The 27,792-nt window shown below is 42.3% G+C and overlaps 1 protein-coding gene across 8 annotated transcripts in view; it reads right to left on the reverse strand.

Annotated features, from left to right (window-relative positions):
• The window catches only part of GRIP1 (glutamate receptor interacting protein 1), a 328,693-nt gene extending 302,462 nt beyond the window's left edge, over window positions 1–26,231 (reverse strand). For 3 of the 8 annotated variants that reach the window (XM_081927985.1, XM_081927998.1, XM_081927997.1), the window contains exon 1: window positions 25,581–26,225. In XM_081927985.1, the coding sequence (XP_081784111.1) occupies window positions 25,581–25,635 (55 nt within the window). In that variant the 5' untranslated portion in view covers window positions 25,636–26,225. Of the gene's footprint in view, window positions 1–25,580 lie in introns of all 8 variants that reach the window. The other 5 variants (XM_081928002.1, XM_081927994.1, XM_081927999.1 and 2 more) reach the window with 4 other exon arrangements.
• Between the last annotated feature and the right edge of the window lie 1,561 nt (window positions 26,232–27,792).

The raw sequence follows: 27,792 nt of genomic DNA on the forward strand, positions 1-27,792 counted from the left end.
ATGTTCTTGGTTCATAGGAATTATTTAGTGGAAAGCAGCGTGGATTTGAGTGACTGGATGAGGTGGGAAAGAAATAAAAGTCATTTTATTTTAAAAAATAAATCATATGGCACCAAATAGTATTTCAGTTGCATTTGATAAATATACTTCATCTGAAGATAATTTGCGGGACACTTGTTCACTTCCAGAGCATGTATTTTTTTGTAAGATACTCCAAAACATGCTTCATTTAAACCAACATGCACAAAGGAAACTAAAACTGGCTTTCTTATAAAACTGTAATGTGTCAGGTTAAGGCAAAGGTACAACAACATGAGAGGCAGCACAAGTGATTCTGAATGACATTTATCTGCCCTCCATGAGTTCGGAGGGAACGGGAAGGTTGTCAAATAGACAGCCAGTGTCTCCTCCAGGGACCTCTCTTGAGCTTCACATGTCTGCTTGCACTTCAGTAAACTGTGAAAGAGCAAAAACTCTCCCCTGCCATGTGGCTGGGAAAGCTTTAGCGCTGTTATGACACGCCAATATTCTTCCAGTCTTGTTAGTTCTTTAAAAACCGATTTAGCGAGATTGGTCTAATCAGTACACTTTAATTATCTAGGGGTGTCAAGGAATCAAACTATCTTCCTTCCCCTTTAAGGCTTCAAAACACAGCTTTCAAACAGAACATAAATTCTGTGTGTTTTTCACCTCCCATGTGGTGCTACGTTAATGAATTACTAACACTATTCTTGGATTAGAATCCATGAATCTATCTGAAATTATGATGCCCTACCACTGAATAATAATGACCACTGGCGGAAACAAACAAGATCTGGAGGAAAAGAAAATTACCAACAATAAATAATGTTATGCAGGAAGATTTGCCTCATTTGGTGGCTAAAATAAATGTTAAGTTGGGTCCTTTAAAACACATATATGCGTGGGTATGCTGGCAAGAACATTATAAGGATCACACAGGCATTGAGGGGGAACGTTTACCTATTGTTAGATGTCATTGTGGTGCAATGGGTTAGTGCATCTGGCTATTAACCAGAAGGCTGACTGTTTGAGCCCACCCAGGAATGGCTGCATTGCAGGGGTTCATCTAGATTGCCATAGTCTCATTGCTGAGCAACAACAGGCAGAGCTCAGTGGAATGGGAGGTCAACCGCCCAGAAGAGTCTCTGAGGTGTACTTGCCTGGAGGCAGAGTAAGCATCCGAGGTCTGGTCCAGTCCTAGGGCTGGGCAAACAGCAATCCATGTGGTCAGATGGTCCAAGGGTCAGAGAAATCGAAGATCATGTGATCAAGATGAGCAAGGAAGGTAGGGCCAGGAACTACAAGTGTTGTTACCAGAATCTGACTGCAGCTGGAAGCTCTGCTCAAGAAAGCTGAATCCAGCTGGTTCTCATCAGTGCCTTCTCCTCTGAGTCCTTGAAGGCTTATCTGCTGCTGGTGGAGTCAATCCCCCTCCAGGCTGCTGTTCAGCAGGCAAAGCTGACTCCTGGCCCAAGACAGGCTAGCTTAGTAGGTGCAGAGCAGGTTGTGTGGCACACGGAGTTCTGCTCTAACATGATACTGCCACTACCCACCTGCTGCCTGAGTGACCTGTCTCATCCTGCCTAATGGTAGAGCCAGTCCTGTTCCTCACACACATGCCTTTATGGGTTCCAGTATCTATGCTAGGATCTAGTTTTATTTCTTTCCTACTTTACTGCAGAACACTGTTTCAAATTTAATGAATCTGTCTAGGCTTCATGATTGTTAACTGCAAATTAATGACATGCCCTCCTAATTAGTCTCTAATCTCAATGGGAGGAAATGTGAGCTCTGTGTGTCAGCCACAAATGTTACCCAGCCAAAAATGTTTTGCTCTTGCAGAAAAGAATGTTCCCATTCTTTCCCAACAGTAAAATTATTCTGGATGCTGTCCCTTCAGAAAAACACTTCTCTATTATAGCAATGCATTTTTCATTGAAATTGTGTCCAGCTGGAAACATATAATAAAATGGTCATTGCCAATATAACTTTAGAAACAAAAGCTATTGCAGTGGTACCTCTGGTTATGAACGTAATTAGTTCTGGAGGTTAGTTCTTAACCTGAAACCGTTCTTAACCCGAGGTACTACTTCCGGGTTAGCAGAGTCTGTAACCCAAAGTATTTGTAACCCAAGGTGTTTGTAACCCGAGGTACCACTGTATATAAATACATATCACAAGAAATTCAGTTGAATATTTACAGATTTAATGACAGATCTGCACATCTATCAGAGTCTAGTTTTCTCACATGCAGGCACATATATGTCAGGTTTAATTGCAACAATTTCCTGCAACGTGTCAGCAGGTACCACAACAAAAATCACCACCACCAAATAGTTTCTAGAAATCACTGCAATTAGCTTTTGCACAAACGGGAAATTTGTGGGGGGTTACAGGGATACCCATCTATGCAGAGAGAAAGAACCCACGGCTCAAAAAGCAAATGTTGAAATCTACCCTAATTCTAGAAATATAAAGAAGTATGCAGAAGAAAGGCAAGTGGATTGTTTTATATTATATTTCTGATACCTGTTATGAGATACCAATTTTATCATCCTTTTGTGATAAAGTAAATTGGGTCTTTGTTTTATTGTTGGTTGTTTTAATATTGCAGCTACCAGCCTTTGGATTTATATGAAGGGTGGGATATAAATATAACTATATAGCTTTTTTAAAAGGTCCATTTGAGAACAGATTTCACAGAGCACTCTTAAGTAGGGTAACTTAGGAGACAGCGCAAAACGGCAGGTCGTTCACCACTTCCAAAGGCCTGCTGACTCCCAGCCAAGTGGCAGTAGGAGGGTTACCATTTTTCTTCCAGTTTGCCCTTTCAGATATCCCTTTAGTAAAATTTAACACACAAATACACACACAAAACCAAATGAGGGAATATCAACTACATAAACCTCAAACTGGAATAGCTAATGGCACCAATACAGAGACCTCTTGAAGAAAGAGCGGATTCCAATGCAAACTCTGTCCTGCCTCTTTTTGTCCATTTCAGGCTAATGTCTATGTGCATAACAATGGGCTTTGCAGCAGATGTCTTCCCACCCCACTGATGAAGCTGCTCTCTGCCAGCAGAGACACGTCTGCCTCATCCTAACCTCCTTCAGAATCCAGATCTAGACATTAGAACTGCTCTGAATGCAACACCATTCCAATTGCTACCAATATACCGTAATTTTTCGCTCTACAAGACACACCAGACCATAACATGCACCTAATTTTTGGAGGAGGTAAACAAGAAAAAAAATATTCTGATTCTCAGAAGCCAGAACAACAAGAGGAATCGTTGCGCAGCAAAAGGAGCGATCCCTCTTACTGTTCTGGCTTCTGGGATAGCTGCACAGCCTGCATTCACTCCATAAGACGCACACACATTTCCCCTTACTTTTTAGGAGGGAAAAAGTGAGTCTCATAGAGCAAAAAATATGGTAATTCTACTGCCACATAATGCAGATACTGAGGTACTTTTGTTAGCATATTACTGTTCTTATGCAACCATCTCTTGCAAATGCACAAAGGCCATCATCTAGGGCAAGCAGCAACAAAAAGAGTAAAATATTCCTTTTAGACTGATATGGACTTTAAGAAAATGTAGAAGAAATGAGGAGGTAGGGACAGTAAAGGGAAAATGACAATGACAATATGAAAGGATAAAGTAGGCAGAGAGATGGATCTGTGAAAAGGGTAGGAACGCTAACTGCTCAACTATTCATTTTTTTAAAATAGGGCTCATTTTCATCTGGATATTGTTCAACTCCTTACTTTTTCTTATGCATGAAAAGCCATAAAAAAGACAAGGGGAAATTTGCACTAAACTGCTTCAAACAGTGAATAGGAAAGGCCGTTTACTGGGGGGGGGGGGAGGGAGCATCAATGCAAAATTAACCTTAACCGAAGCGTCTTTTGTGCTTTGTGCCACCTTTCCAAATAAAATTATTTATTTTATTTGCGACTCCAAATAGTTCATGTGAGGTTAACCAATGTAAGGACCATGTAAGTAAAATATAAGGGTGCGCATTTCAAATTTGCAGCTCTTGTGCTGCTTGCTCTTAAAATGTCATTCCTTGAGTTTAAAATTCAAGGTGCTGGCTTTGACCTATAATGCCCTTGGTGGCTTGTGATTAGAGTACTGAAGTATGGGATACCCTTGCATGAATGTGCTCAGCTATTAATATATTTTTCAGAGGCACTGGTCAGAGGGCTCCAACCTCCTGAGGTGAGATGGTTGGCAATGAGGGACAGAGCCTTTTCAGTCACGGTAACACACCTGTGGAATTCTCTCCCCCTGTCAAATTGCCAGCATCTTCTTTGATGACTTTCAAGCATAAGCTTAAGACACTATTCTGTTTATACAGGCTTTTGATTGGTCTTATTCACTTTTTCTGCTGATCTGTTTAAAAAATTACTTTGGAGCTCTTTAAAAATTACTTTTGAATGTTCAAGATTTATTTATTTTTTGTCTTTGCTGCTCTGTTGATTTTTCATATTAGCTTTTTGTTTGGTTTGCTACTTTGTGTGGCTGGTTTTAATTATGTTGTAAGCCATCTTGGAAATTAGAGCTGAGAAGCTGAGAAGCAAGGTATAAATAATTCAAATAATTATATATATATAAAAGATGACTTCAGTCACTTTTACCATGCACCTACTAGGAAACTGTGACCCAGATAGCAGTTTGGTACATTTCCCGAACCTCTGGTTATTTGGTGCTAGAGAAGCAAATTTTAGTTACTAGTTCCAAATTGTAGCCTATTTATAAAAAGAGGTTCAAATAAATCAGGCAGCCTATAGTAAGTTCTTCCTGAGGAGAACAAGACACTGATAAAGTATACCGTGGTACCTCGGGTTAAGTACTTAATTCGTTCCGGAGGTCCGTTCTTAAACTGAAACTGTTCTTAACCTGAAGCACACTTTAGCTACTGGGGCCTCCTGCTGCCGCCACACCGCCGGAGCACTATTTCTGTTCTCATCCTGAAGCAAAGTTCTTAACCTGAGGTACTATTTCTGGGTTAGCGGAGTCTGTAACCTGAAGCATATGTAACCCGGGGTACCACTGTAGAGTAATCTGGGAAAAACACAAGGGAAGCATGCAGATTTGGAACAAGACATCACCAATATGCTGGTTATACCAAACTCTAATTTCTCCTTCTCATCTGAATCTGATAAAACCATGCAGGTGAAGTATCTGGAGGCAGTAAAGGCCTGGAACAGAGCCAATAAACTGAAGCTGAATCCCAACAAAACAGAAATGTTGTGGGTGGGCAGTTTCCAGGTCCAAGAATTAAAGAAGAGAAGAGAAGAGGAGTTTGGATTTGATATCCCGCCTTTCACTCCCTTTAAGGAGTCTCAAAGCGGCTAACATTCTCCTTTCCCTTCCTCCCCCACAACAAACACTCTGTGAGGTGAGTGGGGCTGAGAGACTTCAGAGAAGTGTGACTGACCCAAGGTCACCCAGCAGCTGCAGGTGGAGGAGCGGAGACGCGAACCTGGTTCCCCAGATTACGAGACTTAACCACTACACCACATTGCTCTAAAGGTGGTACAGTGGAACCTCAGTTATTGAACGCTTCAGAACCCAAATGCCAACAACCCAGAAATGAACGCTTTTGTTTTCAAATGATTTTCGGAAGATGACTGGCTTCCACGACACGTTTTTCGATTTTCATCATTCATTTTGCCAACAGCCCTTTGATTTTCGGTTTTCAAATGTTTCGGAAATCAAAAAGACTTCCAAAAAGCATTATGTTCGAAAACCAAGGTTCTACTGTAGCCTGTTTTGGACGGGGTTGTTTTTGTTTAATCGTTTAGTAATGTCCGACTCTTCATGACCCCATGGACCAGAGCACGCCAGGCATTCCTGTCTTCCACTGCCTCCCACAGTTTGGTCGAACTCATGCTGGTAGCTTCCAGAACACTGCCCAACCATCTCATCCTCCGTCATCCCCTTCTCCTTGTGCCCTCAATCTTTCCCAACATCAGGGTCTTTTCCAGGGAGTCTTCTCTTCTCATGAGGTGGCCAAAGTATTGGAGCCTCAGCTTCACGATCTGTCCTTCCAGTGAGCACTCAGGGCTGATTTCCTTCAGAATGGATCAGTTTGATCTTCTTGCAGTCCATGGGACTCTCAAGAGTCTCCTCCAGCACCATAATTCAAAAAGGTTGCACTCCCCCAAAGGACCGCTTTGTAGTCTGAGGATACTTCTTGATTATATGCTCAGGTTCTTTTGGTGACATGGTGTGCATATTTTCAGCTTCAGGTAGTTCACCAGCTACTTCCATTCCACACACACACAGCTTTACTGTGGTTCATTGACCCAAAATTTCTGGACAGGGACTGCCTGCGGTAGTAATCATATGCCATTTTAAAATGGGGGTTGGGGGTTGGGCAGGGGGAATTATTGGGTTGTTGTTTTAATTTTGATTATATATTTTGTGGTTTTATATTTTGATTTTGTTCTGTGAACCGCCCTGAGACCCCCAGGTATAGGGTGGTATATAAATTCAATAACAATAACTAATCATCATCATCATCCCACATGATAGACTACTGCAATGTGCTCTACATGGGTCTGCTCCTGGAGATAATTCAGAGGTTGGAACTTATGCAAAATGCAACCGCCAGAGTTTTGATGGGTCTGACAGCTAAAGACTGTATAACACTGAGGCTCAAGGACCTATACTTCTGCCTTTTGCTACTGTTGTCCTCTTATTTGAAATCTGCTAGGGACACCCTTGATACATTTTCACTACATAGTGGATATTGAAGATCTGGCACTCTCCAAAGGTGCTTCCCAACATCACCTTCCTGGTTTTGAAATGCACTCCCCCTGCCTCCCCCCCCAGGTCCTGTTGGCACAGTGTTTATTTTTAAGTGCCAGCTTAAAAAACTGTCTTTTTTTTTAGCAGGCCTCTAAATCCTAAGATTTGGCCTCTACAGTAATATATGGACAGATGAACTATGTTTATTTGTGTTTTACTGTTGTAACCTGCCCTCAGGTCTTGGATGAAGGGCAGGATACTACAAAAAAGAATGTAGTAGAAAGATTTATTCATTTCGAACTCACTATTCTATACTCAGGAAGGCTTATGGAATCCTTTTAAGAATATTTTAATGTAAAATCAAAAACAGATAGTGTGAGGATTATCTCCTGCTTACCTTTGAACACCAACACCTTCCCAAAGGAAAGCACCTGACATCCTCTCAGATGTAAACAAGCAATCAGTGCTAACAGCTTAAGCTAATAAATATTTCCTCCCAACTCCACCTCTTTTTCTGACTCAGCAGACAAGTTTCCAGAGGTTCCAGTAACACCAGGATGATCTCTACATGCTAAAAGACAAGGAGAAGGTTTGAAAAAAGAGAGAGGTGAACATAGCAGGCAGCTGGTTTTGCTGCCTTCAGTGACTGTACATAAAATCTCTTCATAACAGGAAGTTTTTAAAAATTCATGAACACTTGTTCTCTCGTTCAAGATCCTCATATGCTGCAAATTCAGGGTGGCTTTCAATACAGTCATCTTCTACCTTGTATTTTTCACAGTCACTTTAGGCTGGAAAGAAATGCTAAACTTTGTTATGTGAACTAGTGTGACACACTGTCAGCTGCCAACCTACTTTGCTCCTAGAAAGCTTTAGTTCTTCTTTCTGTTTTAGGGACAGGTGCATTAGCAGCAAACAATTCACAAGATCTGAGGAAGGGGTTATGTAGCCCTTAGAGTCCTTGTGCAGCAAGTAAATCAAGTCCTAAGGATCTGCTGGGAACATGGATATCAAAAGGTGCACAGTTTTTCACTGTATTATGGACTGTGGCACAAAAAAATATTTTATTATTGCATATGGTGTTGTATGCCATACTAAGGGGCTGTTTGCATTTTCCTCTCCCTGCTCACTTCTATGTTCAGAGAAACCAGAAGCACTTTGCAGGCTTCCATGATTCTTGCCCAACATCTCCTCCCACTGTTTAATCCTGAACAACAGACCTGGATTTTTCTTACCCTGTATTTTCTGCATATGCAAAGTGGATATCAAAAGATATCCATATTCGTTATGGTATTTTTTTTTAAAGGGATCCAATTTTAAGTTTAAAAAGCCCCTGATGCAACAAATACTTGATGCAAATCAGGACTGAAGGAAGAGAATCCTGTTAATTGACTGATATTAATAGAAGTGAGCATTATAAATATGTGAACAAAGCAGAGTGCATTGTATTACAGCTACAATCATGCAATCCCTAATGATCTATTATGGAAATGACAGAACTGTTTTCAGAGCAATACCAAAAAATACTTTTCAATAGTTCACATAGGGCACTAAACCTAAAAAAAGTTTGACATTATACTTTCTTGTCAACATATGGAAAGTGTGCACCAATTAAAATTAAAATTAATGTGCACATTCCGGTGTATCACATCTACAATACAGAATAGGTGAAATGTCACATATCATAGAACAGATGCAATAAATAAAACAAACATATTTTGATGGGAAAGCATCTTTTGCTAATTGTAGCCTTAAACAGGTTTTCAAAAATCAGTTTCGGATGTGTCCCCACATGCCGGCAGGTTTCCCTTCTGTCAGGCGACTGCCACAGACACATCAGGAGAAAGATGCAAAGGAGGAGAAGATGGAAACAAACAAAAGGGAAGGAGGATGGGGAAAGGCAGAGCAGCCCAAAAGGGTGGGAAAAGCCCGTCCCTTGATGGAAGGAAAACCCCCTCCCCCCTTTAATTCAGAATATGCTTCAGGCAGCTTAGGAATTGCAAGATCATTTTCAGTCTGCTTGTGAAGTGACACGCATGTGTTTTTGAGTGAGGATTTTCTCTCCCAGAGGACAAGCTGCAGAAACACAGAAGGCAAAGGAAATCTGTGCTGGTATAGATGTCTTCCCTTTTCAGACTTTCCAATGGAGGAGTCACAGGTGTCATTTGTACATGAGGTAGCAAGTAAGGCAGAAATGTGAAGTCACGGGAAGGAGGTTTAGAAAATTTGAGAACACCTCCTCTGATCTGTTGCTTTTTTCCACAAAACATCTAAGAATTCAGATTATTGTGTATGCACACTGCAGCTACATGACTAATGGAGTATATAAATAAACAGCTACAGGGACAGATAAACAGTTGTCTGCATCAGAATCCAGAGACACAGAATGAACAGTATTTCGTACAGTATTGTGAGCTGGCACCCTCTTTTTGGTACAAGTCATTAACATAGGAGTGGCTACATTGTTCTCAGTCAAAAGTGGCAAGAGCATTGCCTCTCCCAATACAGTGGTACCTTGGTTCTCAAATGGCTCAGTTGTCGAACAAAATGGCTCCCGAAAACCGAAAACCCAGGAGTAAGTGTTCTGGTTTGCAAATGTTTTTCGGAAGCTGAACGTCTGACGCGGCTTCCGCTTGAGTGCAGGAAGCTCCTGCAGCCAAGCGGAAGCCATGCCTTGGTTTTCAAATGGTTTCGGGAGTTGAACAGACTGGCAGTGCTGGTGTCAACTCTCTTAATGTATAAATTCAACATTGTCCCTCGTTGACCACCCCTAATTTTTTAGTGTTGTCCCATTCTGATAGTCTCTTGAGAAATACTTACTATATCTGCGAGTACATACCTCCAGTAAAGTCTTGTGGGGAACTGAGATCATATTGGGAAAAACTTGACCAACTACTTGAAAGTATAGACTCTCTGTCACCCAACACTCAGCTTGTCTTGGGAGGTGACTTCAATGCCCGGATCGGCATTTGTTTCCCCACAAAATACAATATTATCTGGACTAAACTTGGAGGACAAACCTGAAATCTGCCAGAGGGCAGCAATGGACACCACTGGGAAATATCTTTGTTTGAGAACCGAGGTACGACCGTAGTAGAAATTGAAAATTCATTATCACTTCATTCACTTGCCACAGCAAAAAACAAAAACAAAACCCAGAAAACATAATTGCTCCTGCAATTTTAAAAAAGAAAAGTCCTAGAGCTGCACTCTTGCCCTTTCCACACACCCCACACTGTCAGAGCCATAAGCTGGTTTCCTGAAAGGAAAACTTCTGTTGATTCTGGTTTATGCATGCTTAAAAATATTATCTATATTAAAAAACTCAAAAAGCACACATTTTAGATTGGCCTACTCTGATTCATCTCTGCAAAACTTACACACTATAAAAATGGGACATGACATATTTGGATACTGCAAATATTCTATGGAGTCTGATAGTCTACTCTGACCAGATGAACACTATCTCATGGATTCTTATCTCACGTTTCCTATAATTAAAGTCAGTTAGCTTCTTCTTGCACAGAGATCAACTGGGCTTTGGACCATAAAATCTATGTACAGTGTTAGATGCACTCATGACAATTGAACAGTACTCTTAATCCTGTCAATTTAATAATATAAAGTATTTTCAAATTGCACATAGGTTTAAATCTCTACATGATTTAACTGTTTTGCTGATTGCTGTTGCAAGACAAATGACAATTTGAAATTTAAGGACCTATAATTAAGATGGAATGACCTCTGTTAAAAGATATGTGTTGCATCCAATATTCCATCTATATTATCTTTATGTGCTGTACATAGTATTACTGGGTAAAGATGCATCTCATACCACATTGCTTAAATTTCAATGTTTGTTATTCACCAAGTATTCTTTATGTCTCATTCCTAAATTTATTCTATTAAAATCAAAAGTGCTGCTTCAGCTGCTTGCAGTTGCAGTGAGCAAGAATTTTATTGTCTGACTCGCTCATTAGAATAGGAATCATTTTGGTCTTCAGCAAAAGGTTCACAAGATGCTGGGGGTGTATATTCATTCCTATCTGTTCTTTTTGGCTGGTGAAATAAATAAAAACAAATGGATAAAACACAAGGCTAAAGAAAACACTCACCCGTGATGTGGCTTTCTGTTCTGAAAATTTAAATGCGAAATCTAACAAAAGACTGTATGTTAAAGTCCTTGTCACAAGTCTTCTGGTTTTCCTTTGATTTATATTCTCATCAACTGAATGGCTGTTTGTAGTTAGGGGCCGGGGAAGATAAACCAAACATAAGCCTTTTTCCTATTATCTGCTCGATTATCCCTTCAAGAGGGCAGGAATATGAAGGCCTGTACAGTGGTACCTCGGAAGTCGAACAGAATCCATTCTGGAAGTCCATTTGACTTCCAAAACGTTCAGAAACCAAGGCATGGCTTCCGATTGGTTGCAGTAAGCTCCTGCAGCCAATCAGAAGCCACATGAGCTGCGTCGGACCTTTGGGTTCCAAAGAATGTTGGCAAACCAGAACACTCACTTCTGGGTTTGCGATGTTCGGGAGGCAAAACGTTTGGGTCGCAAGGCATTCGTCAACCAAGGTATAGATGTAATTACTTACATACATCCTCTGAGCTGAAACATCAACAGTAAGAAAGGCCCACATAAATCTGCCAGGATGCTCTTGACTTTAAACAAATGGGTTTCAGATCACAATTGAAAATAATGGACCTCAGAATTAGAAATTATTTACATTTCTTAGAATGTAGGTAGTACTGTCAAAATGAATGATAAACATATTACTTCCCATCTGAGGGTGATTTTTGTGCTCGCAAATATTCCCTGTGCTCTACAGTGAAGTTTAGCAGTCATTTTGTTAACTTGGTTTTCATTCCAAGTATATATTGATATATACAAGGGGATTGTGACTGATGTTGCATGTTGGAAGTCTTGTAATGGAATAAAGGGCTAGAGTTGGCCCATGAACAGCAGCTGGTTCTCTAGCAGTGTATTCAATTAAGGCACAATATGTGATTATGGCCTGCTCATTTGTCAACAGCAGGAGAGTGGGGTTAGCGGGAATGAACAGCTCACGTGTGTTTTCAAGTATGTAATAAACATGGACACAATGAAGCAACCTCCTAATATCAAAACAGCATAAAGCTGCTTAATAATTACTGGTGTGGGGTGGTTACCACTTCCACATGGAAATGTGGAACAGCTACAGGGATGATACAGTTACTCCCAAACTGGTCTAGGAAGGTAACCATGTAGTCCACACAACAAAAATGCTGTCTGTTTACAGCTATAAATGGTGCAACATGGCACCTATCACACAGAAGATGTACCACATCCCAACAGCAATACAGTGGTACCTTGGGTTACATACGCTTCAGGTTACATGCTCCGCTAACCCAGAAATAGTGCTTCAGGTTAAGAACTTTGCTCCAGGATAAGAACAGAAATCGTGCTCTGGCGGTGCGGCGGCAGCGGGAAGCCCCATTAGCTAAAGTGGTGCTTCAGGTTAAGAACAGTTTCAGGTTAAGAACGACCTCCGGTACTTAACCCGAGGTACCACTGTACCTGTATATGAACTTGACTGGTTTTTCGGGGGGTTGTCAAAATGGTCTTTTTAGTGCTTTATTTTGGTTATATTTATAGAATTTGTCTCAATGTGTTGACTTGTTTCCGCAAATAGACAAATAAATTTGTGCTCTTTCTCTCTCCGCCTTCATCCATTTCTCACAATTTTTATTTTATCCTCCACTCTTCCCTGGAGGATATTACCTTCACATCAAGTGCTGTCATCCAGTGGGGAAAGAGGCAGGGGTGTGACTCCTGCTATTAGTGTGCTAGCTTTCATTTTGTGCAAGTGTGAGAAAATAAGGTAAACAGAATTTAACCTTTCTTTTGTGATAAATGTGAGGATAAATAAAACATCATTTTTTTAAAAGTACAATATGGGTACACTGAGGTTTCCTCAACCTTTAAATATATTGGTATGTAAAGCACTCATAACCAAGATGCAACCATTGCTAGACATTCGGACTTCCGGAGGCGGCGCGAACGGCAATGGCTGCCAGCTCCTGAACGGGAGAGGGTAGCTCCGTTGAAACGGGTCGCCCGCTACGGCGAAGCGGGGACCCATCCAGAAAAACCACAGGCAGCAGAAGCCTGTGGTCCTGAGACCCGGCGGGCGCCAAAAGCAGCCCCTAAAACGAAGAAGGGACCCCGTAAGGGGCTCCGGACCGCGGAGGGGGTAGCGGCGCTGTGGGTCGTTGCGCGATCAACGGAGCGAAGCCGCGTCGCTGTTGCCGGTGAGCGCTGACCTTTCTTCTTGAAACTGCTAACTTTGGAAAACAACAACCCGTGAGTAATCTGGACAATATACTTCTAAAGCCTCTAAAAATTGTGAATTTGGCTGAAAGCGGAGTGACGAAAAACAGGAAGTCCGTCTTCCGCTGACACTGAACTTGAAAGTAAAGAGCAGGAGGAGTGGAGACAAAGAGTAACGTTTTGCATTGACTGATCTGGCATCTATTTAAACTGTTGTTTCTGGCTGATGTAAAGACTTTAAGTGGCTGATTTTTGGACCTTCATTGAGACAAGGGTACCTGTCTTCTGTTGATCTATTGGATTACAAATAAAAGTAAGAAACCCAGGTACTGGAGCTGCCTGAGCAACTGAGCAGTCAGCCTGCAGGCTATGGATACTTTGAATCTGATACTTTGAATCTGAACTTTGGAACATACTGAGTTTGAATTTGTTACTTTGAAACACTTGTGGTCTAAGCACTTTTGGAAACAATGTTTGGCTTTAAGTTTTAACTCTGCTAAAATTTATCTTTGGGAAGATCTTTGGAGATCAATTCAGACTTACTAATTTTAATTGGATTGGACTTCCTCCCCAAAGACATTCTAAGCTCCACCTAGAGGATTTTTGGATTTACAGCAGTGACTTTGTTTTACTTTCTCTTTCCCGGCCTCCTGTTTGAGTGTTACCATCTGGGCTCTTACTTTCTCATGGGAACAATTCAGTTTGACCTTGGTCTTTAGATAACTTTGGAATGAGTGGAACAAGAAAAAGGGGAAGAACCAGACAAACAACGTTAACTTTACCGACAGTCTCACAGCGTAGATCATCTGTGCCTGCTTTGCCTACTACTTTGCCTCCTGAGGCAGAAGCGGCCTCCCTGCTACAATCAGGGGAGGGAGAAACTGAGGAATTACAACTGGAAGATATGGCCTCAGGAGCAAGTGGCACTATTTTGGAGAAAATTTTTGAAAAATTGGAGGCTCTGGACAGAAAGGCTGACCAGCAATCAGCTAAAATTGACTTAAACACAGAAAGTTTAAATAGACTAACTGGACAAGTTGCACAGAATGTTCAATCTATTGGAGAATTGAAGGAGGCTGTAGGTGAAAATCGGAAACTGGCGGAAGACACTAGCCAAAGATTGGGACAGCTTGAAAAAGAAGTAAGACCACTCAGCAAACAAGTAGGAGAACACCAGATCTACTTTTCCATGACAGAACTTCGGAACAGGGAGGCCAATTTAAGGATACGCTCAATTCCAGAAGTGGAAGAAGGTAACTTAACTGAGTTCCTTACCAAAGAATTTTCCAAGTTTTGGAACTTAGAAGAAAAAGACTTTAAAATACTATCTGCTTTTAGGCTTGGAAGACTTATAAAGAAGGAGAAGCCCAGAGACTGTTTGATAATATTGAGATCAAAGGAGGAAAGGGACAAGATTCTAGGCCTGCACTACGGAAAGTCACTGGATATTTTGGACAAAAGAATTGAAATTTATAAGGATATTCCTAAACAGCTGTCGGATCTTCGAGCAGACTACTCGGAATTAGTAAAATTGCTAAGGAGCAACTCAATCATCTTCAGGTGGGAGTTTCCCCAAGGTTTATCGTTTACTTTCAGAGGGAGGAAGATCAAAATTAGAACGCCGGAGGATAGAGACAAGTTTTTGGTGGCACACGGAGAAGATCTCCATAAGGGACTTGGATTACCCCCAGGGCCTGAACCTCCGGGGGTTCCTGCACCCTCGGACCCCCAAAAATCTGAGAATAAGGTACCCCCACAGCAAGAATAACCAGATATATTCAGGATGTCTCTGCAACTTTTGAGCTGGAACATAAATGGCTGTAACATTCCAGGAAAAAGGAGAAAAATCTTTCACATTTTAAAAAAGGAACATTTGGACATTATTTGCTTACAGGAAACACATGTGACCAGGCTCCACAGAAAAGTGTTAACAAATAAAAGACTTGGTCAGGAATTTATATCTTCGGATACAGTTAAAAAGAGAGGTGTGGTAATTTATGCAAAAGAGAGCCTTTCACCTAAATTTCTGTTTAAAGATGAGCATGGAAGAATTTTGGCGATAGAAATACAACATCAAGGGGAAAAAATACTGATATTAGGAATTTATGCTCCAAATGAAGGAAAATCGGAATTCTATAAGAAGTTGCATGAGACTATGCTGGACTATCTGGACTACAACAACATCATTATGATGGGAGATATGAATGGAGTTGTATCAACCAACATGGATAAGTCACAGAGCCAAAAAATTTCTAAAGATGGGAGACTACCAAAGACCTTCTTTGAAATGACAGACAATATGGACTGGATTGACATTTGGAGAGTGAGAAACCCCTTGGGAAGGGAAGGAACATTTTTCTCTGAAGCCCAACTGACTTGGACAAGAATCGACCAGATATGGATAACTAGAGGTCTGGCACCTAAGATCAGAAAGGTGGAAATCTGCCCAAAGACATGCTCCGACCATAACGCACTGAGAATGGACATGACATTGATTCCAACCGGTTCCTTCAGATGGAAGATGAATGATGGCCTGTTTAGAGATCAGGAGATTACTAAGAAGGCCCAAAAAGCCCTAAAGGATTATTTTGAGATCAATATGAACACCACAGTGGAAAAAAGAACTATCTGGGACGCAAGTAAGGCCGTGATGAGGGGGTTCCTGATACAACAGAACACAGTAAAGAAAAGGAAACAAAACGAAAGGAAAGATAAAATTTTGGAAAAAATCAAGGAGTTGGAGAAGAAGTTAAGACTTAATCCGAAGTCCCAGCCGATTCTGAGAGAAATCAAACTTTACCAAGCACAATATTGTAAACTGATAAATCAGGAAATAGAATGGAAAATCAAACTAATGAAACAAAAAACTTTTGAGTCGGCTAATAAATGTGGAAAACTGCTAGCTTGGCAGTTGAAGAGGAGACAAAAGTTAAACACAGTGACAAACTTAGAGATTGAAGGAAGATGTATCCAGAACCCCGGAGAGATTAGAAAGTGTTTCCAGAGATATTTCAAAAAATTATACACTCAAGGGCCACAAGATGAAGTAGCGATTAAACAATTTTTAAAGACAAATGGACTGGCAAAGTTGTCAGAAGAAAATAGATCAATTCTGAATGGCAAAATAACACGACAAGAGATTGAGCAGGCCATCCAAAACATGAAACAGGGCAAATCACCAGGACCAGATGGGCTGACCTCCAAGTACTATAAGACATTGAAAGACTATTTGATACAACCACTGATGGAGGTCAGCAATGAAATTTTAGAGGGGAAGAAGGCGCCAGAATCGTGGAAAGAAGCTTTCATCACATTGATACCAAAATCGGAAACTGAAAAGACACAGCTTAAGAACTACCGTCCCATCTCCCTTTTAAATGTGGATTACAAAATATTTGCAGACGTTTTGGCAAGTAGATTCAAGAGGGTTTTAAACAAAGTAATCCATAAAGACCAGGCAGGCTTTCTCCCAGGTAGACATATGTCTGCCAATACAAGGAACATTATAGATATATTGGAGCTTTTACAAACAGACATAAATACTAAAGCTGTTTTAATTTTTATAGACGCGGAGAAGGCCTTTGATAACATATCCTGGAAGTTTATGAAAGGGAATTTAAAAGAAATGGGAGTGGGCCGGGGGTTTGAGAATGGGATTGATGCAATATACTCAGAACAAAAGGCTAAACTGATAGTTAACAATGTGGTTACAGAAGAGTTTAAAATTGAAAAAGGAACACGACAAGGCTGTCCGATTTCCCCGTTATTATTTATCTCGGTCCTGGAGGTGCTCTTGAACACGATTAGAGGGGACAGGTTGGTGGAAGGGATACAGGTCGGAGCGAAACAATACAAACTTAAAGCGTTTGCAGATGACTTAGTTCTGACATTACAGGAGCCAGAATCTAGTACGAAAAGAGTACTACAACTAATCCAAGATTTTGGTCGGGTGGCGGGATTTAAACTAAATAAGCAAAAAACCAAGGTGTTGGGAAAAAACTTGACAGATATTGAGTCGGAACGGTTTCAGAGAGAGACAGAGTTAACTGTGGTTAAGAAAGTTAAATACCTAGGGGTAAACATAACAGCAAAGAACTTGAGTCTGTTTAAAGATAATTATGAAAAATGTTGGTCTGAAATTAAGAGAGACTTGGATAGCTGGTCAAAATTGAAACTTTCATTGTTAGGTCGAATAGCTGCTATTAAGATGAATGTATTGCCAAAAATGTTATTTTTGTTTCAGACATTGCAGATTGTAGATAAAACGGAGTGCTTCCGGAAGTGGCAGAAAGATATCTCCAAATTTGTCTGGCAGGGCAAAAAGCCCAGAATTAAGTTTAAGATATTAACGGACGCAAAAGAAAGAGGGGGCTTTGCCCTGCCAGACTTAAAGTTGTATTATGAAGCCGCAGCTTTCTGCTGGCTAAAAGACTGGCTACTTCTGGAGGACACGGATGTGCTGGATTTGGAAGGTTTTAACAATGCATTTGGATGGCATGCATATTTATGGTACGACAAGGTTAAGATCAACAAGGTTTTTAAGAACCATATTGTCAGAAAAGCAATATTTAATGTCTGGACAAGATACAAAGACTTATTAGAAAACAAAACACCGAGGTGGCTGTCACCTTTGGAGGCTAAGGCCCGAAAAAGACCCAATATGGAGGCCAATTGGCCAAAATATTGGGAAATACTAGAAAGGGATGGAGACAATTGGAAACTGCAGAGTTTAGAGAAAATGAAAGATAAAGTGCGAGACTGGTTACACTATGCTCAGCTTAAGGAAGTGTTTAAGATTGATAAAAAGTTAGGATTCCAGGTGGAGAAATCGAAACTGGAGACAGAACTGCTAGAACCTAAGACCAAGGTACTTTCAAAAATGTATAACTTGCTGCTGAAATGGAACACACAAGACGAATTGGTTAAATCGGCTATGATAAAGTGGGCCCAGGATATTGGGCACAACATTATGTTTGAGGACTGGGAAAGGTTATGGACCACCGGGCTGAACTTCACAGCATGTAATGCTCTGAAGGAAAATGTAATGAAAATGATATATAGATGGTACATGACCCCAGTGAAATTGGCTAAAATATACCATTCGTCTGATAACAAATGTTGGAAATGTAAGGAAAATGAAGGAACATTCTTTCACCTCTGGTGGACCTGCCCTAAAGTGAAGGCCTTTTGGGAAATGATATACAATGAGTTAAAAAAGGTATTTAAGTATACCTTCACCAAGAAACCAGAGGCCTTCCTTCTGGGCATGGTCGGCCAGAACGTGTTAAAGAAGGACAGAACATTTTTTATGTACGCTACAACGGCGGCAAGGATACTTATTGCTAAGAGCTGGAAAACCCAAGATCTACCAACACTGGAAGAATGGCAGATGCAGCTGATGGACTATATGCAACTGGCTGAGATGACTGGCAGAATCCGCGACCTGGGAGAGGAGAGGGTTGAAGAAGACTGGAAGAAATTTAAGATTTATTTACAAAAGTACTGTAATTTGGTTGAATCCTAACAAGGAAGCCAGAGCAGAAATAACTGTCTACCATTAAATTATAATTTTTTATTTGAGTTTAACCTAAATATTGTAATTAAGAGCATAAACAAGATGATAATTTGCTTGGAAAAATTCGTTTTTAATGATGAAAGTGGAAGCGGGAGACGTGAGGGAGTCCGCAATAGAATGAAAGGATGTTATGAAACCTATTCTGTTTGTTAATCTGTAAAAAATCTTAATAAAAATTTTTATAAAAAAAAAAAAAAAAAATTTGTGTACAGGAGCCAGCGTGGTGTAGTGGTTAAGAGCGGTGGACTCGTAATCTGGTGAACCGGGTTCGCGTCTCCGCTTCTCCACATGCAGCTGCTTGGTGACCTTGGGCTAGTCATACTTCTCTGAAGTCTCTCAGCCTCACTCACCTCACAGAGTGTTTGTTGTGGGGGAGGAAGGGAAAGGAGAATGTTAGCTGCTTTGAGACTCCTTAGGGTAGTGATAAAGCGGGATATCAAATCCAAACTCCTCTTCTTCGTCTTCTTCTTCAGGTTTCAGAACCTTTGGGAGAAGGGCATCAGCTCTCAGGACGGCAACTGTTGTGAATGATAACATGGTTACAGGAGCTGCTAGAAAGTTGAACAGCCCATTCCAATGTAGAGCTGAACACGCCTAAGCCCATTGAAATAATGGGTTTAGGTGCATCTAATTTTAAATAGTATCAGGCTGCACATGGCTTAGCAATTGTAGCAGCTGGTAAGTTAGGAAAAGCTAAATCATAAAATAGTATTTAAAACCACAGAGCTATAGAAGTAATTTAAACTTCCCATGTAACTTTTAAAAATGGTCGTCACCCTAATTCTAAGCTCTGCATTTGTGATGCCGTCCTAATTCCAAACCATAAACAAGACTTATTGTTCGTTCCACTCCTGTCAAAAATGATCAGCTGTAAAGCTGACACAGGAAACCCATAAAATGATTTCATTTAACTTGATTGGAAGGAATACTGAAAAATGTCAACCCAAAAATGCTTTCTTTCCTTCTTCTTCCTTTCATATGTCACCTCAAAAGTGTTTTAGGTGGCTTATAAATGGATTTGCTTTAGCAGCTTAAGCAGAAATCTGGAGGAAAATATGCCCTGAATTTTAATGATACATCATATTACATTGGTTGGTTTTTACATGCCATTTCTGAAGTGACAGGTTTTACTTCAGTAGCTATATTACAATGTCATTAATCAACAGAGACCACAACTCAAATCTTTTACCAAAAAAACAACACCACCACATAATCACTTATGTAATCTTGATTGTGCAAAGTAAAAAAAAGGCTAAAACAGTTTCCAACTTTTTTAAAACATGGAATTAAAATGATGGAAACAGCAGTTATCCAAAGCACAAATAAAATTAAAAATGTCACTAGTTTAACATATCAGCTGCCTGATCTAGGGTGTGAGATACTAAGCCAGGAACTACCAATTTGACACCCATGGGTGCACATGCACCAGCAGAGCCCTTTCTGGTGCCCCACAGTCTATTCTCCCTACACTATTAAGCCTGAAAAGTGCATTTTATTGCAGCCAATTGTGTGCTTGGTTGCAGGATTGTGTGTGTGATGCCCATGACATTTTTGCTCTGCAAATGTGCCCACGGTCCCAAAAAGGTTAGCAAATCTCTATCCTAACCATTACTTTGAGAGGGATCCCACTGAAGTCAGCAACACTATGGACAATTCATTTATACAGTGGTACCTCGGGTTAAGAACTTAATTCGTTCCGGAGGACCGTTCTTAATCTGAAACTGTTCTTAACCTGAAGCACCACTTTAGCTAATGGGGCTTCCCACTGCCGCCATGCGATTTCTGTTCTCATCCTGAGGTAAAGTTCTTAACCCAAGGTACTACTTCCAGGTTAGCGGAGTCTGTAACCTGAAGCGTTTGTAACCCGAAGCGTTTGTAACCTGAGGTACCACTGTACAGGAATTCATATGCAGAACAGCCACACGGTTAGTTTCTACTACGAAGCTGCTTCCTATGCATTTTAACAGATTTCCTGAAAAAGAGGAGCTATGTTGACATAGATGAAATTGCCTGGCCTGCACAGATAGTTCTTACTACAAGTTTCTTACAAGGGATAGCATCGCCAAATGATTTAGGTGGGTCAACAATTTTTCAAACCAGCACTCCTCCTGCCCTGTTAAAAGCAGCTTTCTGGGCAGTCAATATTCATGGCATTGAGTGACCCTCATAGGTGCCATCTCCCTGGGGCCATGGGTGCCTGAGCACCCACAAAATTCCCCATGAAGGGGCCAGGCACCCACAAATTTCAGTGCCAGGGCCATGCATACTGCATGGCAGCCACAGCCCTGGGCACCCACAGTCGCTGGGCCAAGCTGGCACTCCCTGGGCCAGTCACTGTCTCTCAATCTAACTGTGACGATCACACAGGGTCCCTGGACGTTAGACGGTCTATTGATCCCTGTGCCACCGTTGTGATTGCTTCCCCACTGCCACCAACCCATTTCTCTCGGGTACACACAGAGTCCAGACAGTTGTGAACATTAAACCAAATAAACAAGTTTATTTTATAAGCCTTAACAAGTTTATGGTTTCAGATAATTTTTCTTGCCAGTTTCTTAATCTTAGGTTCTTACCGCCCCCAAACCTTCCTAATAACTTCTAATTATCCCAGCTGTCTATCTCTCACATCAAACTATCCCAACCCACAGGGGTATCCTCTCTCTCCTCTAACACCCCACTGACACCTTAACAACACTAACTCTAACTCCTCCTCTTGGGTTCCCACTTACCAATCACTTCGCACTCATTTAACCCTTTCCTTATGACCCAGCATGATGTCCCCTAGGAGAGCAAACACCACACTAACCTACCTCATGGGCTTGTTTTCAGGGTAAAAGGAGGTTGGGGAGAACCATGCACTCCAGCTCTCTGGAGGAAAGGTGAGGTTGTAAACATAATAAGTAATAAACTAGCTGATTCTTGCATACCAATACAGTGGAACCTTGGGTTACGCACTGTCCTCGTATTCTGTTAAATGAGGGGTTACTCCCTATTACGTGAGTTTAGGAGCGCAGATTGAAAGGGCAAAAGATGAGAAATAGGATGCATCGTTGGTAGGTGCAGCAGGAATCAGGTATGAGGTTGGAGACTGAAACCGGAGACAAGAATGTTTTTCTCCTGCTGAATTGAGCTCCTATACTTCTTTAGTTATAAGGGTGTTCCATTTTTTGTGGTTTATAGCGTGCATAAAGGAGAGGTGTAAGTGCATGGAAGCACATGTTAATTTTACAAGGCAAAGAAAGAGATAAGAGGTTGCAGTTTATGAAAGAAGTGACTAAGGAGAAAAACCAATGGAATTCAAGTTGGCTGTTGAATTATTTAGGGTTCTTTTCTAGTGTGTTTCGAAGGAAAATGCAATTTGGCCACCTTCATCCAGTTGATCGAGCTGTTGAAGTGGATGTACCAGTACAGTGGTACCTTGGGTTAAGTACTTAATTCATTCCAGAGGTCCGTACTTAACCTGAAACTGTTCTTAACCTGAAGCACCACTTTAGCGAATGGGGCCTCCCACTGCTGCGCCGCCGCCGCGCAATTTCTGTTCTCATCCTGAAGCAAAGTTCTTAACCCGAGGTATTATTTCTGGGTTAGCAGAGTCTGTAACCTGAAGCGTATGTAACATGAAGCGTATGTAACCCAAGGTACCACTGTAGATGGAAAAATCACCTCTTTCAAGGCATGCATCTCACAAGTGCACCATATGTTAAATACCAACCTTTCTACAGTTCACCAGTATATTTATTTATTTACATCTACGATACACAAAATAAACACACAAATCAGGGAACACTTACTCTTTGAAAGTAAGCACAGAAAAAAATGTTACCCTGATTCCTATAAATGAACTTCAGAACAGAAATATTATCTACTAACAGCAGAGGGAGATATAAGCAAACTGGCTTTGAATCAGATTTTAACTATACTTGTAATTGCTTTCCAAGTCAGCACCACAATAAACACTAAATATGCACCTTCATTTCATTACAACACTGGCCATTTTTCCAGTGAGTTTAAAATGTTTATCTTTGTACCTTAATTCAACACCAATTATTTATTTTTATCGCTTAATATTTTCCTTGCATCTGAAGCAAAGAGAGATAATTGAATCTGAAAAAGCACTGAAGTCTTGCTAAATTGATTAGCTAAGCTAGAGCAATATAAAATGAACTCTACTTCAGAAATTCAAAGTGCTTTTTTATTTACACCACAGAAAAAGAAAATAAGAGAGCGATAAATAATTTGTAAAAATGGGCTTGCTGAACTTATGAAAATAAGCTGAACAGAAATACAAATTAAACAAACAAGCATGAGAACTGTTTACAAGGCAACATCTCTACTGGTGCAGAAAAACATCAAAGCAGAAAAGACGACCAAAGGAAATTGTTCACTGCACACTACAAAAACAGGGAGAGAGAGATAAATCTAAAGGCACATTCCTGACTCTGATTTTGATGCACAGAAATTATTCTCTGGTTTTGCCATATTTGCTATGCAGAGCTTAGCTGGGGGGGGGGGTTAGCTCTCTGTGTGACAATACAGGAATTTATCTACCTTTCCCCCCAGAATATGTAAGTTTATTCAAGTGTATGTTGGCTTTACAAAGGTGTTTATTATAACAGTAACAAGAGAAAACATCTAAATCATGTGTTGCTTTGAATGCTTATATTTCAATTAACAATGTAAAAAACTAATGAGAATTGTGTACTGTACTTGAGTACTATTGTCATTTACCAATGAAGATTAACGTACATCCAGGAATGTTTTATCCTCAGTCAGAGCTAAACATATCTTTTTTAGAGCAGTTCAGAAAGCTTCATATTTAATATTTGTTAGCTACTCTTGTGCAAAATGAATTGTAAGTGATCTGCACCCACACACATACAAAATGAAATCAGTGGTGCAATACATTTTACCAAATCATTAGTCAAGTCTTACAAACCAAATATCTGCTCTACCATGGAAGAATGTGTGCAACTGTACATTATACTCTGCCCAGTAATGTATTTTGAAAGCCTGCAAATTCTAGCATACAACAAACTAAATCAGACCACTCACCCTCAAATATTATACACACAAATATAAGAAACACAATTTCTGGGTTAAGTGACAGCGCAACTTCTGAATTCATTACAAAACTGCTGCCTGAATTTATAGGGATTTTAAAAGTTACCAGAAACATCAAATCCACTGTGTTGGAACAATATTGAACAGTACCCGAAACAAACCCACATTGGCATGGAAAACCGTTTATTTGGTTGCTGCAAATTGACAGTCTCATCTGGATTCCACAGCTCTCAAACATTCGATAAAGTTGTTGCTCCACCTCCTCTACTCCATGTCTCAAGAACCACAAATGTATTTCTGATACCATCAACCAGGACAAGTATAAATTAGGAGTATTTTCCAAATTCCAGACTTCCAGCAATTCTAACTTACCTTGAGGATGAGTGCTATCAGCTAATTACTTCTGAGCACTTGGTAAGCTGGTAATCACAGGTACTGATTAGGGTTAGACTTGGGATCTAAAAGCCCCATGGCCACCAGTGGAGATGAATGGTCGCTTTGCAAACATACCCAAGAGAAAGTGTGTGCAGAATACCATTTCTGACAAAATCTGGTGCGTTTCTTTCTTAACAACGGCTTTTTAAGACGGATAAAATACAAAGCATGACAATAACAGCCTCTGCAAGCTTCCCCACAGTGTCTAATGAAAACAGTGAGCACTCAACATGAGGAAAAAGTTCAGAGGGGCTGAGCAGCTGAAAGCAAGAGTTTTGTCTGGTGCTGGAATATGAATACAAGACAACAATTCCCCCTATATCAGGGATATCTCTGGACCAGAAGGCTGCACTATACATGTAGAAACACCCTTAAAGGGGGGGGGGGGAGAGACTACTGTATTACTTCACCAGCTTTCTCTGATGAAATCTGCATAACAGAGAAACCCTTAGGATCTGGACTATCTGAAATAAAAGCCATCCCTTCCTTGCCTGCTGTACAGACCTGCAAATGTCTAAAAGCATTCGCTCTAACAGAAACAGGCAACTCTAAATGAGGGCACTGCTTCTTTCAGAAAGCCCCACGTTCGTAGTTGGCGCAGCTTGACCACTCCAAGTGCCACGGAGGGAGCTTCATCCTAAAAGGAGACAGGGCATAGGGCCCACCCTCCTTTCCCTCCAGCTGGACCCTGGCTTGCCATGCTGACTGCTGACTTCTCTGGCCCAATGCTGCGTGGCTTGCAAGGGAAGGGGTCCCTTGCTTCGCAGCCCCTGCCACCACCCCTCCCCTCAGGCAAAACACCAGAACAACACTGTGGGCACATGCCCGGACTTTGCATTCTCCACTACTGTTGCCCACCAGAGGAAAGATCCATTACAGAGCTCTCCTTCCCCCCCCCAAAAAAAAACCACACACACACACACTTGCTCTGGACCCAAAATGTCCCTGCAGAGGCACTTTTCCCCTACGGAAGAAGCCCCAGAGAGAACAGGAACTAAAACAAAAAACTTCGCCAAGTCTCTCCGTTTCCCAAGGATACCGGCGGAACAAACAGAAGCCAAGGCCCCATGGAGGGTCTGCCTGAAGGAAGGGGAAGCCCAGCCACCCCCTCTTCCCTCAGCCAGGCAAATAAAAGTTCACTCGCGGCACGACCAGGAGGAGGAGGAGGAAGACGGGCCGGCCCCTCCCGCCCTCAGGTGCCGCTTTCTGACAAGACACTCCCCCCCTCCACCCCGCTCGCGGGGCAAGCTCGTTCCCGCCACCCGGAGCCGAAGGAGGGCTCCGCGCTCGGCGGACAGCACCTGAGGGAGCGGGCGGAGGGGGAAGGGTCGGCGCGCGACGGAGAGCGGGGTCTCGCCTCACTCAGCCCACCCCACTTGCCGGCCGCGGCGCCTGGGTGGCGCTCACCCACCTCTCTCCTGCTCGGCTTGCAGGCACACGGGGATGGTCTTCTTCCAGCCCGGCATGGCTCCTTCAGGGCTGCGGCTGGGGCTGCGGCAGGAGTAGCAGCAGCAGCAGCAGGGCGCACATTGCAGTCTGAGGCGGCGGCAGCAGTAGCAGCGCCTCCTCTTCCTATTCCCCGAGCTGCACGCCTGGGGGGTGGAAAGCGGCGACGGCTCCCGAGGGCTGGAAACGGGAGCGAGAAGGAGGCGCCGCTGGCCGAACAGCTGCCTCCTTTTAGTTCGGGGAGCGCGCGACGACGAGGAGGAGGAGGAAAGGAGGAGGAAGCGAGGGAGGGAGGGCAAGGTGGCGGCACTGCACGCTCCGGAGCGGGGCGGAGATGGAGGAGGAGGAGGAGGGGGCTCTCCCCGGTTCAGCTGGGGACATACGCGCGCACAGAAGGGTGAATGGGGAGCGAATGGGAAGCGAGAGGGGGCGTCGCTCGCCTCGCCGCCGCCAGCAGGTGGGAGAGCTGGCGTTGCCGGCTGCACAATGGCGGGAGGGAGCGGGGAAGGGCGGGCGAAGGAGCGGCGGCGGCGGCGCGCTGGGCTCCTCTCCCTGGGGCCCCACAAAGAGACTCGGTGAGGAGGGGGAGGCAGGAAGGCGGCAGGCGTCTCCCGGAGAGGGGCGCCTCGCTCCGGGGCGGGCGGGCGGGCGAGCGAGAAGGAGGAGGCACACCCTGGCTGAGGGGAAGGGGAGGCGAGGCGCCGCTTCGCTCCTCTTTTTCTCCTCACGCGCAGCCGTGAGGGAAGTCGACGCTCGAGGGGCGAATGGCACCCACGGTGGGCACTCGTCGTGGTCTCGTGTGAACGCTCGAAAAGGGAAAAGTTCTCTGTTTCTTCCGTCCCACCCCACCTTTAAAAGGACGCTTCCTTCACCACGCCCAGCCTCGTTCCGTGAAACTTCATTCGAAGTAGTTTTAGTCTCAGCTCGAGTCTACCCGTGTTGAACTCGGCGGAGTTCATTGCGGCTCGCTCCTGCTCGAGGACGGAGCCCACGGGGCTCGGGTTTTAGTGGAAGCGCCGCTGCCGCCGTCGAGCAAAATCAGAGGTTCCCACTGAATCTGCAGAGAATAAGAAAGCGCGGCAGGATTTGTGCGCCTCGGGCCACGCGCGCTCTTTTCCCCGAACTGCCTCCCTTTTAGCACATTTTGGCCTTTGCTGAAAGGGGAAGCGATGCAAAACCAACAAGATGCCCAAAGGAGGGGGTCAGAGTCTACACTAAAAATTAGTCATAATGTATCTTGGAGGCATAATCGAGTGGATGTGTTTTTTTGTTAAATGTCAAGACAGACAAAAGACCATCTGGATTTCTTTCAGATGAAATGCAGTTTAAAAAAGAAACCGAAAAGGTAACGATGATACCACAATCATCAAAATAAAGCATTGGAGAAACGCTCGATAACTACATTTTGGCATAGTGTGGCCATCCAACCGCAAAACCCAGCCACACACAGAAAAACAAAAATGTACCATTGTGTGGCATATTTATCCAAAACACTTCTGTATGCTACATGGTTTTTCTCTCCTCCAAATCAAGTTGTAGTTGTGAGTGTTTGGGGGAGGGACCTCCAATGTTAGTCACCAGCAGGTTCCTATGTTCCTACTTTGGTAGCTGAGAGAAAGTTTCCCTGGTCAATATTTGTTATGGGCTGTGTGCACATTGCCTGCTTAAAATACAGCTAGATTGTTCTTTTTCTCTTGGATAGAAGCTGGTTTTTTGGGGGGAAATGTGTCAAAATGCAGTGTTTCAATACAGGATAGGTATAGATTGTGGCTCATGTGTTTACATCACATCCCAAGTCAACAGTAGGAGCACAATGTAGAGTACATGGAAGTGTATACACAGTCTCCATGTCTATCTGTATATCTCTTGGTATATAAAGCATTAACTTGCTGTGATATTTTCTCATGGAAGCATTTACCCCAGAATAATAAAGTTTAATGCTGCTTTCAGTCCACCCATTCGTCATGATAGTCATCCATTATATTCATTCTCAGGCACCAATCAATTGCCATATCCAGGTTCTATCTCTGTCTTAATAAACACTCTCTTTCTTGTTTTAGCTTTATCCGCACACACAATCAGTCCAGAACTCTGGTCAGGGTATTGCAAGGTCCCATGGGAGCAAGAAAGTCATAGCTGTTATTCTGAATGTACTCCAGAGCTATATATAAAAAATG

This window comes from Podarcis melisellensis (assembly GCF_964234715.1).
Source record: "Podarcis melisellensis genome assembly, chromosome: 10".
Classification (NCBI taxonomy): domain Eukaryota; kingdom Metazoa; phylum Chordata; class Lepidosauria; order Squamata; family Lacertidae; genus Podarcis; species Podarcis melisellensis.